The following is a 14,390-nucleotide window of genomic DNA, read 5'->3' as shown; positions in this document are numbered from 1 at the left end:
TATATTAAATCGGTGGATTTGTTCTTAAAGTGACAGACCAACTGTTACACTAATGTTAATTTAAAAAATGTGATTTTTCTATTTGTCTCAGGGCTGCCTTGCTTTATTACAGATGACTGTTGGTCCTAACTGCAATCAGCTTAAATGACATTTGTTTTTTAAAACTGGGTTGACTAAAATAAAAAAAATAAAAAAATGTTAAGGTTTACATTTGATTCAGTGTGATTTTTTTCCTTCAAAGACCTGTTAAAGTGTCTTATAGGAAAAGTAACACAAAATTGTAAACTAGAATAAAATCTATGCATTGAAAGAAACAAAATTTTATTCTAAATCATGAATCAATTTTTAACCCTTGTGGATTGTTCAAATTCACTACCTTTCGAGTTGTTCGGGATGAAAACATCCACTCAATTAAACTGCTGTAAAAATGTATCAGATTCATATTTTTTTTTTAATTTTTTTTGCATAAATCTGTTAATCAACCTCAGTCCTGATCAAAACTACCAAATTTTTTTAAAAAATTCAAGATTTTAACTCTTTAATTGCCAAGTTCATAAATGATGTCACTGATTTGGGGGGAAAAAAACACACAAAATTACTTATTTTCAATATAAAAGTAATTGTGGCTGGATTTTTTTTTTACTTTTTGTAACAGTCTTGGGCATGTCAAAGTTTAGTAGCAACATTGGCTTTGATGCATTTTTAGTTTTTGTGCAACATTAGATTTAATTTTTTTCTCCCTAATTAGTTGTTGGTGGCTGTTTTTGCCCCATTGACAAGGCAAGTGCACAAAGGTCTCTCTCACACCCTCTCTTTCTCTCTCTCTCTCTCTCTCTCTCTCTCTCTCTCTCTCTCTATCACACACACACTATAATTTGCTATTATACTCCATATAACTCCATACAAGCCAGAAACTATGCCTTTTTTTGCATAGGCCTATCTAAAGGGTTAATGGTCCCACCTAGTGATCAACTGTAAAAAATAACAAATGTTACCTCTTCCCAACAGGAAAAACCACCAACAATCAAGAATCTCACACACACACAAACACTATAATTTGCTTTTATACTCCATATAACTCCATATACAAGCCAGAAACCAAGCCTTTTTTTGCTCAGGCCTATTTAAAGGGTTAATGGTCCCACCTAGTGATCAACTGTAAAAATAAATTTTTTTACCTCTTCCCAAAAGTGAAAACCACAAACAATCAAGAATGCATGATTATATGGTGTCATGGCTTTGCAATCAAAAAATGTTGTTATAATGGAAGTCAATGGGGCAAAAACAGCCACCAACAGCTAATTAGGGAGAAAAAATGTAAATCTAATGCTGCACAAAAACTAACAATGCATCAAAGCCAATCTTGTTACTGATCTTTGACATGCCCAAGACTGTGATAAAAGGTAAAAAAAAATCCAGTCCACAATCACTTTTTATATTGAAAATATGTAATTTTGTGTGGTTTTTTTCCCAAATCAGTGACATCATTTATGAACTTGGTAATTAAAGAGTTAAAATCTTGGAATTTTTTTATAAAATTTGGTAGTTTTGATCAGGACTGAGGTTGATTAATAGATTTATGCAAAAAAAATTGAAAAAAATATTTATCTGATACATTTTTACAGCAGTTTAATTTAGTGGATGTTTTCATCCACGAACATCCCGAAAGGGTAGTGAATTTGCCCACAGTTTACCGTTGAGTTTTTGAAAAATTTCATTTTCCCAAAATATGGGTCAAAATAAGATTTGTCACCAAAAATCATTCCATTAGCTCAAACACAGAGAAAGTTGTGGCCAAAATAAGACTCAACTTTACCCCCTAGTGGACGAAAATGTCCCCAACAACCCACAAGGGTTAAATGAATCGTGACCTCAAGAATCTATATGAATCTAATCTTGAAGTTCCAAAAGATTCCAACCTCTAGACTCAGAATTCAGAAAAAAAAGTCAGATTTGAGAGATTTAATCTCATATTTCAAAGAAAAAAAATTAGAATTGCGAGTTTATATGTGTTTATATCTCACAATTTTGACTTTATTCTCAGATATCCAAAAACAAGTCTGAATTGTCAAATAAAAAATGTCAAATCCACCCACTTATTTTTTAATAATCTCAATAAATCATAAAAGGTCTGTCCCGGTCCCAGACAGCCCACAACGAGCACTCTCCCCTGAGTATTAATCACCCACACCTGCTCACCATCAACGACATCATTACAGAGCACTATAAAGCACTCAGCCCCAGTTCGAGGTCAAGCCTCCAACACGAGCAGACCTCATGCTACTGTCCCCTGATCGTCCGATGTCCCGCGGATTCCAAGACATAACGTATACGTACTTTTAAAACACTAACCTTTGTGTCATTGTTCTGCTGCCTCCAGGATTCCTGAGCTTTCTCCGGTTACCTAATATCCCAACGATCTCCCGATTCTCCTGTGTTTCCTCCGAGCTCACTTGAAAGTTTCCACTCCTGAAAAAGAAAGGGACAAGTATTAGTGAATTGTGATTGTGTGGCATTGACATATCTGCCAAGGATGTACTCACCTGCTTTCAGCCCCGCACTGAGTGATCTGCACCGAATCCGCACCTGAAATCATTGACTACTCACCTTGCACTTGAAATCCTGTAAATAAACCCTGTGTTGGATTCACTTACCTCTGCCTCTCTTTACCATCCTGACAAGGTCTCTCTGAACACTTGATTCTAGAAAAAAATCCTGCCCATTTGTGATGCTCTCTGCCCTATTAGTATAGACAGCCCTGAGTGAGAAGCAGCAGTCTGCCATTACTGTTGCTGTAGCTGCTGAAGATATACAATGTCAGCGCCATAGAGGCTTTACAAGTGTTGTGTTTTGGGTTGCACCAATAAAAATAGGAGTCATATTTTGTTTTCCATATTGCCTTTCTGAAAGAACTTCTTGGCAGTCTGTATAGCTAATGTTGCTAAAGATACCATTGTCTCTGCCTGTTTTTAACCAATGCTGCTTTCATGTGCTACCAGAATGACCCTAAATAGGAATGTGGTAGTTAACATTGCATATGAAAGCAATGAGAAGTTGACCGCTTGAATTTATCAAGCTCATATTCACAGTTTGTGATAACTGGTCTCATGGTGCCTTCGTGTGCTATGTAGTTATTTACGCATACACACTCTGGGGACATCAGATATCTTGTAAAAGATAAAGAAACATTCTATTGTGTTGCTGGAATGTTTCATTTTTACTCCTTTGTGTATTTGGGGCTAGTCAGGGACTGGAAGATGCTGGCTGATGTGGCTCAACAACTTACAGTCCAATACACTGCATTTTATCTATTTCTTTGAACTCACAGTACCCTAGGGGGGTGGCACAGAAGAAGCAAATGAGAGGAAGGAGCTACAATATGCGGAAATGTCAAACAATGCTGCCATCAGCAGGGCTGGAAAGCTTCAGGTCACCCTGTAGAGGTTGGCTGCCGGGGCTTTGTATCAACATCTACCATCAAGCTGATTAAGGAGTTGGGAATCCATGGTTAAACTGTGCACCAGACCATCAGAGAAGGGGCAGATGCTTCAGAAAACTGCAGTTAGTGGCTATGGTTAAGGAGGAAAGAGCCAAACTGGGCCCCAAGAAAATAGGGGGAGTAGGGTGAAAGACGACACACAGACAGAACACAATGCTGATAATAAATTTGAAATTGATAAGAACAAGTAGGCACTGCACAAAAAGTTGTCACACTGAAAGAACCTGCTAAGAAGCTTCAGGTGTGCTCATGCTCAGGTGAGCCCTGCTCTCGCTTGTTAAAGCCCTAAGACTGGCAAGAGCGGCTTCCAAATCTTCAATACTTATTTTGCTGGATCTGTCCACTGCTTTTGAAACTGTTAACCACCAGATCCTCCAGTCAACCTTCATGGCAAAAGGGGAATCTCAGGAACTGCACTCCACTGGTTTAAGTCTTACCTCTCAGATAGGTCAGCGCTAATGCACAGAAAACATAGAAGATTTCATTAAGATGGTGGAGAGAATAGTTTGTCGCATCCAAATGGCAGTTAATTATAATTTTAGCTTGTATTTGGCTTAAAAGCACAAGTGTTTTATAAAGAATGCCGGCTGAAGGTGTTTTTAGATTATGTATTAGTCAGTGGTTATTCTGAATGGATCCGCATGTACAGTCAGGTTAAGGCAGCAGGTTTAGTGTTCTTTTGCTGTCTCCCTGTGGATCTTGTTTGGTATCGCAGCTTAACTGGTGCTTATTTATATAAAGAATGCTCTAAACAACTTTCTTTTTTTCTTTCGGCATTATATACATACATTGGGAATTATGAAATCACATAAAAGGACGAGTGTCTCACAGTCAAAACAGACCATCATTTGAATGCACTAAATTTGGTATTTGTTCAAACGTTACATGCAATTCGTAGGATTGATTGTATTTGTAAAATAAGACGTATGCTCATGTATTTTCTATTTGTAAAGCACAATACGTTTCGCTACACCTCAGGGGGTTTCACTCACTCTGACCTTTGTATGTAGCCTATTTGCAGATCGCTTTCTGTTTGTTTGTGAATCGACTTTTCATTTGCAAAGCAGATTTGTTTGTTTTGTTTTGGCACATTATTCACTCCATAAAGGTTCAAACAGGGCATGTGATTGCCTAGGGCCTCGGGCCTCAGGCTTTGATGTGGGGCTTCCATAACACCGACAAGACTAGGAGTAAAATACTAGCCTCTCTGTTCATTCATAATGCAGGTGTGTGAGTTGTCATCTTCTGTTTTGGAGTGATTGCAAAAGTTTAGAACATTACTATTTTTTTAGTTTTTTGAAATAAGTCTCTTATGCTCATCAAGCCTATATTTATTTGAATTAAGACAAAACACGTTTGGGTTTGTGGAGTAAGTATTTATCAGGTGAGCACGGAATTTAATGGCCTTTTTTGAATTGTGATTATGAGAGTGAATAATCCTAATTCTGCACGCGCAGCATTATTTGGGGTTTTGCGCTTTAGCTACTCGTAGCAAAACTTTGCATGATTTGGTATAATGTTACATGTGACACTGAATCTTCAAATCGCGTATCGATTATAGGCAGCTAGAATCACGTGATCAACCAAAAACGAAACCTCATTTTCTTTCCAGTCACGTGAATTCTTTACTTTGCGTGACGGAATGTTTGAATCCAGGTTTATGAAATTTGGGTGTTCCCGCAACTCAGATGTCGGTGGCTTGGGCAGGTGGATAACATTTGTTTGGCCGTTTTCAAAGATAAAAAATTGGTTAACAAACAAACCTAGTGTCCATGTAGGCTATTGCATCCAATCAGTCAAACATTGCCTATAAGGATTTTCTTTTTTTTACATATAGCCTAAGGAATTATAAAGTAAAACGTAAAATAGTATGAAAGGAGATGGCACGAAGGCTTAACTCTACGCCAATATAACTCTAAAAATCAAACCACAAAACTTAACCGAAAACTGAATATGGGACAATACGATCCTCTCCTGCACCAAGACGTGTTTAAATGCTCCAGACTGGTCTTGTAGTCTATGTCCTTGAAAGCTGCTGGACTTTATTAGTTCAGACTGTGTCAAGTTCAGTAGGGAACTTAAAGACTTCCTCATTCTGTCTGAAGTTCAAGTGTGACACGAAGGTAAGCGCATTATTGTTATGGTAAATTGTTTTAGTTTCGGATTATCGTACATTATTTTATCTCTATATCAACGAGTGACAGTTTCAACTGTAATGGTGTGTGCATAAACAAATGTAAATATGCTACGTTGTTTTTTCCGATCACGTAGCCTATATTGGGCCCTTTTGCATTTAAATTGACTGTGTTTTTTCGAGGGTATCAGTTAATATATTGATGGCCGTTTTAACAGTGTGTGCCTGCATATTTTGTCATTATCTTTAATGTAGCCTATATCCGTTTACCTGGGAAATGTCTATTTATATTGTCGTCATTATTTTGTTTTAATGCGTTAAAAATGGTCTTCATAAAACTAGATTGACATGACAATAACATTCTATCGCATTATTGTGACAGTTAAATGTTTTGGGCTGTTTCGTTGGAGTGGGCAGGATTTGGTGAGCTTTTGGGCTGTAAATGGTCCATCCGCTGTTCACCTCTGAAAATATATTTATATTTTTATGTATTTATATTTACTACCATTAAATACAAGGATCATCAAATATAATTCTCAGTTCCACGCGCGTGTCCGGGAGACTAATGAATATTAATGTTTGCTCCACCCACTGAAACAGACAATCTCAGAAACCGAAAAAACCTGCTTATATACAAGTGAGAGCAGAGCAATAAGTTACTGAAACTCAGAGAAAACACGTGTGTGTGTGTGTGTGTGTGTGTGTGTGTGTGTGTCTGTGTGGAATGTGAAAGTTTGGGAACTCCTGAATTATTTGAACAAAATAACAGAGATCATACAAAATGCATGTTATGTAATAATGCATGTTACCTTAAGAAAGGAAACACAATGCATTAAGACCCTCCGTATTTACCCCCGTCTCTTAATGCATCATGTTTCCTTTCTTAAGCATCAGTGAATGTCTGAACCTTTTTTATAGTTCTGTTTGAGTCCCTCAGTTGTCCTCGGTGTGAAAAGATGGATTTCAAAATCATACAGTCACTAATGGAAAGGGTTCAAATATTCAAATAATGCTGGAAAACTGAAGAATCTGCAGGGGCTTAAAGATTTTTCTGAAGAACAGTGCTCAGTTTAATAGTTCAGAACCAAAAAGGGACTCGTTAACAACCATCCATTAAAATAATAATAATAATAAATGGTCATGGATCATCCAGGTAACCACACACAGTATTAAGTACCAATGGTTCCCAAATTTTTTAATGGGGTTATTTTAATAATGTAATAATTTAACTAAATGTAAACATCTTTTATGTACAATATGTTACTAAAGACAATACTAAATAAAATAAAAAAATAACATTTTGTATGATTTCTCTTATTTTGTTAAGAGGTGGGGTCTAGGGGTTCACAAACTTCTGCATGCCACAGTGTATATGCATTTTTCAGCACTTTGAAGGCTTTTGTATCATAAATAAACTCATAAAATGCACAAAACAAAAGAGTTAGAGAATTGTGGTATAATATGATCGTGGTTTTGGGCAGCTTGTCAGTGAACAGTGACTCTGTGTATTAAATGCTGCTCAATGTGAAATCACGCACGTGTAGAGATTTACCGCTGATTAAAGAACTAGCTTTACTGACAAGATGCACATGAAATATTGTGTGATATTTATCATGCATCCCTAAATTTAAATGAAAAAAAAGAAAAGGAAATTATACATTTAAGGATTATATCAACTAAAAAAGTAACCACATATCCTTGGGTACTTCTCATAAATAAGCGGCATTTATAACAATATAATATGCACTGTTGCTCAATATTAAATTACAGCTACAGATGCATGATTCATTCATTTGATACAAGCAGGATAGACAAGAAGCATGTTCCACGCAGATGGTTGACATGGTAATAAACAAAGTAAACCGTTCCAATGCCTGCAATACCCAGATAGCACACATACGTCTGCAAGATGTCTGTTAAAGATCTGGAAAGCATCTGCTGTGTACAAACAATTGATAGATGTCTTTAAGATGTCAGTTTTACATACATCCTAAGTCATAACACCTTAAAGACATTTTCTAAATGTCTGAGATCTGATGAGAAACATCCTATCAACCAGGTCTGGTTGATACGCTTTTATTGTAGAACTATATACAAACACAGTTTTGTGTTAGAACGAAGAGAATCTGCTTGCGAGTGGACAGATTCCTGCTCGCGCATTACATGGATGCATTATGCCGCTATCACTTTACGTCACTGCACTCTCGACATTTGTCTTTAAAGGCATAGTTCACCCAAAAATGTTAATTATGTCATAATTTACTCACCCTCATGTGGTTCCAAACCTGTACGAGTTGCTTTCTCATGTTGAACATAAAAGAAGATATTTTGAAGATTGCTGGTAAACAAAGAGTTGGTGGTTTCTATAGTAGGAAAAAATACTATGGAAGTCAATGGCAATCACCAGCTGTTGAATTACCAGAAATCTTCAAAATATCTTCTTTTATGCTGCAGGTTGATGGGTCTTACAGCAGCATCTAATCCTTGTATGATTCAGCCCTCAAGGAATTGAGTTTGATACCTCTGATCTGACACATACACAGTATACAGAAGAGCAAAATGTAGTTTCTGATGGACCAAGGTGCAAGACATTAACAAACCAAATATACGCACGTTCATGACAACAGGAATTAAACATAAGAGCACATTAAACATATCAGGAGCAATAAACATGAGGTAGTAGTGAAAAATTTGAGTAATATAAGAAATATTAGAAGTGTAAGAATAAAGTGCTAGTGTACTACTGAAATGGCTCAGATCAGACTTAATAATGTTAATATAATGTGCATATGCACAGTGTTTTTAGCACACATTAAGTGGCTGAGTGCGGATTTATGTAAACTCACCATTGCGCAGTTATGCAAGAGTGTCTATAGTGCACAGTTAAGGTGCAAGTGCAGATGTCTGCAAATGTCCATTGGAGTGTTTTTCTGTAGGCATGGGTAAGGAAGGCAATTTATAATGAGAGTAAGATGGTGGGTGTTTCAGCTTATCAAGGATGGTATCAGCTTATTCAGGATTCTGACAGCTTGAGGGGAAAAAGCTGTGGCAGAAACTTGTTGTGCGGGTCCTGATTCTGCGTAGTCTCCTGCCTGATGGTAGAGGGTCAAACAGATGGTGGGAGGGGTGAGATGAATCCTTCACAATGGCAGAAGCTCTGTGTACACGGCGTGCCTGTTAGATTTCCTGGATGGTGAGGACAGTTGAGAGGATCATAGGGGGTTCACTCCCCTCTATGTGCTGTATGGTCTTGTGTTGTGCTGTTTTGCAGTTTCTGAACCATACAGTGATAGAGCTGATCAGGACCAGTTCTTCTGTAGAAGGTGGTGAGTATTGGTGGTGGGAGGCTGGCTCTCTTCAGCTTCAAGAGAAAAGTGAAGAGGTTGTTGTGCCTTCTTCACAGCAGAGTCGGTGTTGATGGACCAGGTAAGGTCATCTTAGATGTGCACACCAAGAAACTTGTCGCTCCTGACTCTCTTTACAACAGAGCCACTGGTGAACAGAGGAATATGATCAGTTGACCACCTCCGCAAATCAACAACGATCTCTTTTGTCTCGTCCACATTGAGAAACAGATTGTTGTTGTGGCACCAGCTCACCAGTTGTTCCACCTCCTCTCTATATGGTGTTTCGTTGTCGTTGCTGATGAAGCCCACTGCTGTCGTGTCATCAGCAAACTTGACAATGAGGTTGAATTCTGAATTGGCTGTGCAGTTGTGGGTGAGCAGCATGATCCGCAGTGGACTGAGCACACAGCCTTGAGGGGCACCTGTCCTCAGTGTGATGGTGCCTGATGTTTTGCCACCCATGCGAACTGACTGTGGTCTCTCATAAATGGTGTGGTGGTATAAGGGCTTTAGACATTCTTCACACCAAAGGTGTTCCCATAGAGACCTCTATTGCAGCATCTTGTTCCCTAATCAGGGAACCACAGTTACATACATAACCGATATGTTCTGTAGAGTTTGGGAAATTCTGTTCACCAAGGTGCATTCACACTGAACTCGAAACGATTGTTTGCCTTCTGCTAATTCACCCCTGAATGCTAGGTGGCACTGTCCAACAATGCATTTTTTCTCAGATATGTATCTCGTAAATGGATTTAACATAATCCGCTGCTCAATATACAGCATTCAATTAAAACAAAACAAGTTTGTACACCAGAACCAGATTATCTATAATGCTTACAAGAATCGGCTCCATCCTTAAATATAATTAGAAGTACAATTAGCATCAAGTTACACTTGAAAATGTATGTAATTATTAATTAATAATGACCATTTTAAACCATCATCGAGTGCTTGTAATAACTTTCAATTGTGATCTATAGTTGATTTTGATTAATAAACACACACATGCACTCTTTGTGTGTTTAATAATGCTACACTGCTAAACATAAACATAAACATCCTTTATCGTGCTAAATATATCATGAGCTGCATACAAAAACACTTACAGAAAATACCAGGGAAACTGCAATATTTCTGACATTCCAAAAGCGCCTCCTGCTGGCAGAGAATGAATGTGCATTTTCAATAATTCCTTCTGTAGTTTTTGTTCATATCAATGCGAAAATCCACAACATGACCCTGTTTCAAATTAATATGATAATTTATACTTCTGACTTATCCCTTTTCTTAAAAAAAAGGTTTAACAATGTTCAGTGCAAAGCCCTGAAACACCACAGACTGGTCCATAGTTAAGGAGTATTGTAGCTTTACTGTAAAGTGCTCATTCTTTGTCACCAGTTTCTCTTAATTTGATTGATACTGTACTTTTGTTGCTTAATTGTGTTTTCCTTCTCTCTGCAAAAATAATAATAGGATAGTCTGTTCATTATTTCAGCAGAATAGTATTACTCTGCCAGCTGTGACTGCTTATTGGAATAATGCAGGGGGTAACATCTGCTGGAACAAAATGTGGATGCTTATTCAAACTTGTTTACAAACTAATAAATTAAAGGAGATTTCTTTCAAAACAATTCATACGTTCTATTTTGCAAATCATTGCATGAAACAAATTATAAAGTGATATTTCCTCCAGTTACTCTTTTTGTGATGACTCTTTTGGAACTGTCCTTTTACAAAGAAATTTTGGCAAGACATTTTAGGTTTCATTAGTAGTAAAATTTATAATGAATGTGTTCTGTTTTGGAAGGACATGATGCTGGGTTTTGATTATGAACAGTCATTCTTAATAAAAATTAAGAAAAGTTTGTAATGTATTAAACACCCCCTTTTTCTTTTATTTATTTATTTATTTTAATTTAATTTTATCTTGTTGTCATTGTCTAATAATTTTTGTATCTTTGTGGTTATATTACTTTGTATACTGTCTTTGAGCAATAAAAAAAACAATCTGGTGACCCCTGCTGGTTAAAATTATGTAAATGCAACGAAAACTACACCAAAACATGCAAATTGCCTTTACAAAACCATTGCAATTTTTTAGTTTTTTAATTCACATCATCAAATAACATTACATATTAAGTGTCTGTATAATGTGTTTTTTGTTGTTGTTTTTTTTATTGATGTGCAGGGCTTGTTTTGTTTGTTTTATGGAAAGCTTGTCTAAACAGGAAAATAAGAGACTATTAACCTGATAGCACATGTACATCACAGAGACGTCTATGTGATGTCTGCATTTACATCTGCAAGACATATTTATTTTAGAGTGTTTGCTCATCTGCAATACATTTATGGGATGTTTCCTATCAGATGTCACATATATGCCTCACCTGTGACCTTTGTTTAAAGTATCATTACAGAAGTGACCATTTGACACAATATCAACATCAAAATGCGATTGCTCTGTCTGTTCCTGCTGGTGGCCGGTAGTTCCTGCTGGTGGTTCACTGATGAGGACGACAAAAAGGAAATTGTCAAGGAGGAAAGTTACAAGAAGGAAAGTAACAAGAAGGAAATTATTGGGACAGTGATTGGAATAGACCTCGGGACGACCTACTCATGGTGAGAATTTGGGAGTTTGAAATCATATACAGGGTTCACAGGATTAATAGAGTGTGCTTGCATACATGTATGTATGTATGTATGTATGTGTTTGTATATATATATATATATATATATATATATATATATATATATATATACACACACACACATACAGTGCATTAGGAAAGGATTCACAGCCCTCACTTATCCCACATTTTATTATATTACAGCCTTTTTCCAAAATAGATTAAATTTATTATTTTCCTAAAAATTCTACAAATAATACACCATAATGACAATGTGAAAAAAAATTAGTTAAAAAAATTATATATATATATATATATATATATATATATATATGTACATATGTAACAAACTGGAAAAAGTGAAAAAATAAAGTGCCGGATGCACTGTGTGTGTGTGTGTATATATATATATATATATAAATATGTATATAAATGATATATATTGGGATATATCTTTTTCTCAAATCAAATCAGAAAAACAGTGTGTCAAAAATGCAAAATGAAAGTTAAAGGCAGTTCATCATTGAATTAAGTGATGCAATCATTCATCTCAGTTCAGTTTAAATAGTATCTGTGCAATCATTTACAATCAAGTCAACCATATCGCTGTAAATTAAGTGTCTCCAACAAAGTAACCCAGAGGCGACAGCTGCAAGAAACCAAAACTCCATCGGTGACAGAATGGAGAAATAACCTTGGGAGAAACCAGTTCTCCTCTGACCAGACGAAACCAGCAGTTCAATTCCAGGCTACAGTAGTCTTGTCTCGGTGGTTGACTTAGACAAGGTCTTTACAGGGGATCTGTATCTGGGGCTCTAGTTGTCCTGGTCTCAGCTGTCTTTCAAGGATGTAGAGGTCCTTTCTAGGTGCTGATCCACCATCTGGTCTGGATACGTACTGGATCCGGGTGACTGCAGTGACCCTCTGATCTGGATACAGACTGGATCTGGTGACCTCAGACCTCAGACCTCACTCCCCGATCTCAAAGGAGGCACTAGTGTCAGACACAGCCTCCTCGTTAGTGCGTCTGCCTCCCATGCCGGAGACCTGGGATCGAGGCCCACTCAGAGCAAGTGCGAGGTGTGGCGGTGAGGACGCGCGAGAGAGGGGATACATAAGCATAGATTTACATTTATTTAATAATTTAACAGACGCTTTTATCCAAAGTGACTTACAAATGAGAACAATAGAAGCAATCAGACCAACGGGATATGATAGAGAAGAAAAGGTAAGTGCTAGTATTAGTTGGTCAAGTGCTGGCGAGAAAGATGAGTCTTTAGATGTTTTTTGAAAATGGGTAAAAAGCTGGGCACAGTGCAGGAAAAGTTCCATGAGAGTGATTTTGAACCTCTTTTGGATGGCACCACAAGGCGTCGTTCCCTTGCAGAACTAGTGAGTTTAGGTATATTGGTGCCGTGCCAGTGGTCATCTTGAAGGCAAGCATCAGGACCTTGAATTTCATGTGAGAGGCTACTGGTAGCCAGTGTAACCTGCTGAGGAGAGGAGTAACGTGAGCTTTTTTTGGCTCATTGAAGACCACCCTCGCTACTGCATTCTGGAGCAGTTGTAGAGGCTTGATAGTACATGCAGGAAGGCCCGCCAGGAGAGCATTACAATAGTCCAGTCTGGAGAGAACGAGCTTGGACAAGAAGTTGGGTGGCTTGCTCTGACAGGAAGGGTCTAATCTTCCTAATGTTGCAAATCTGCAGGACCGGGTCGTTGTAGCAATATTGTCTGTGAAGCTTAACTGATGATCCATCACAACTCCTAGGTTTCTGACTGTCCTGAAAGGAGTTATAGTTGATGAACCCAGTTTTATAGAGTAGTTGTGATGAAAAGATGGGTTAGCTGGAACCACCAGCAGTTCTGTTTTAGTAAGGTTGAGCTGAAGGTGATGTTCATATTCCAAAAGCAGTTATTTTATTCATAACTGATGAGGTAGTAGAATGACGTCAGTTCTATGCTGAATGAGGTAGTGAACAGACCAATGCTGTACAAAGTGACTGGTGCATGTCATTGTATGTTAGTGGGGGGGGGGCTGGGGATGTGGAATCTGGGGGGGTGGGTCATAGTTCTGTGGTGCCTGGGGCAGAAGAGGGAAGGGGCGCAAGTTTGGGAGCAAGTTCAGCTTCCTGACAGCCTGATGAATGAAGCTGTCCTTCAGTCTGCTGGTCCTGGCCTGGAGACTCCGCAGTCTCCTTCCTAATGGCAGCAGACTGAAGGAGCTGTGTGACAGGTGGGTGTGACCACCTGCAAGGCAGAGGGCTCTACGGGTGAGACGGGTTACATAAATATCCTGGAAGGAGTGGAAAAAGAAACCAAAGATCTTCTCTGCTGCTCTCACTACTATACGTTGTAGAGTCTTCCAGCAGGACGTGTTGCAAGCCCCATACCACACAGTGATGCAGCTCGTCAGAATGCTGTCGATGGTGCATCTGTAAGGTGCACATGATGGGGGCCGGGGCTCGGGCCCTTAATAGTTTGCCAAGGAAGTAGAGATGCAGTCAGGGTTTTCAGTCCAGGAGAAGTCCTCTGTGATGTTGACACCCAGGAAGTTGGTGCTGCTAATTCTCTCCACAGTCACATCATTGATTGTCAGAGGAGCATGCTGAGTGTGCGCTCTCCTGAAGTCATGGTGCATGACTAGCCGTTCAAAGCACTTCATGATAATAGGAGTAAGTGCAACTGGATGGTAGTCATTGAAGCAGGATAGAGACTGCTTCTTCGGGACTGGAATGATGGTGGTACCTTTGAAACATGTGGGGACAACAGCCTGACTA

The 14,390-nt window shown here is 38.3% G+C and overlaps 1 protein-coding gene across 2 annotated transcripts in view; it reads left to right on the top strand.

Annotated features, from left to right (window-relative positions):
- The window catches only part of LOC132140099 (endoplasmic reticulum chaperone BiP-like), a 182,972-nt gene that overhangs the window by 152,049 nt on the left and 16,533 nt on the right, over nucleotides 1–14,390 (top strand). The window contains exons 1-2 of one of the 2 annotated variants that reach the window (XM_059548923.1): nucleotides 5,316–5,622; nucleotides 11,390–11,602. In XM_059548923.1, the coding sequence (XP_059404906.1) occupies nucleotides 11,433–11,602 (170 nt within the window). In that variant the 5' untranslated portion in view covers nucleotides 5,316–5,622; nucleotides 11,390–11,432. Of the gene's footprint in view, nucleotides 1–5,315; nucleotides 5,623–11,389; nucleotides 11,603–14,390 lie in introns of those variants that run through there. The other variant, XM_059548924.1, reaches the window with a different exon arrangement.

The sequence above is a fragment of the Carassius carassius genome, chromosome 4 (genome assembly GCF_963082965.1).
Source record: "Carassius carassius chromosome 4, fCarCar2.1, whole genome shotgun sequence".
Classification (NCBI taxonomy): Eukaryota; Metazoa; Chordata; class Actinopteri; order Cypriniformes; family Cyprinidae; genus Carassius; species Carassius carassius.
This window is presented reverse-complemented; position numbering and strand designations above follow the sequence as displayed.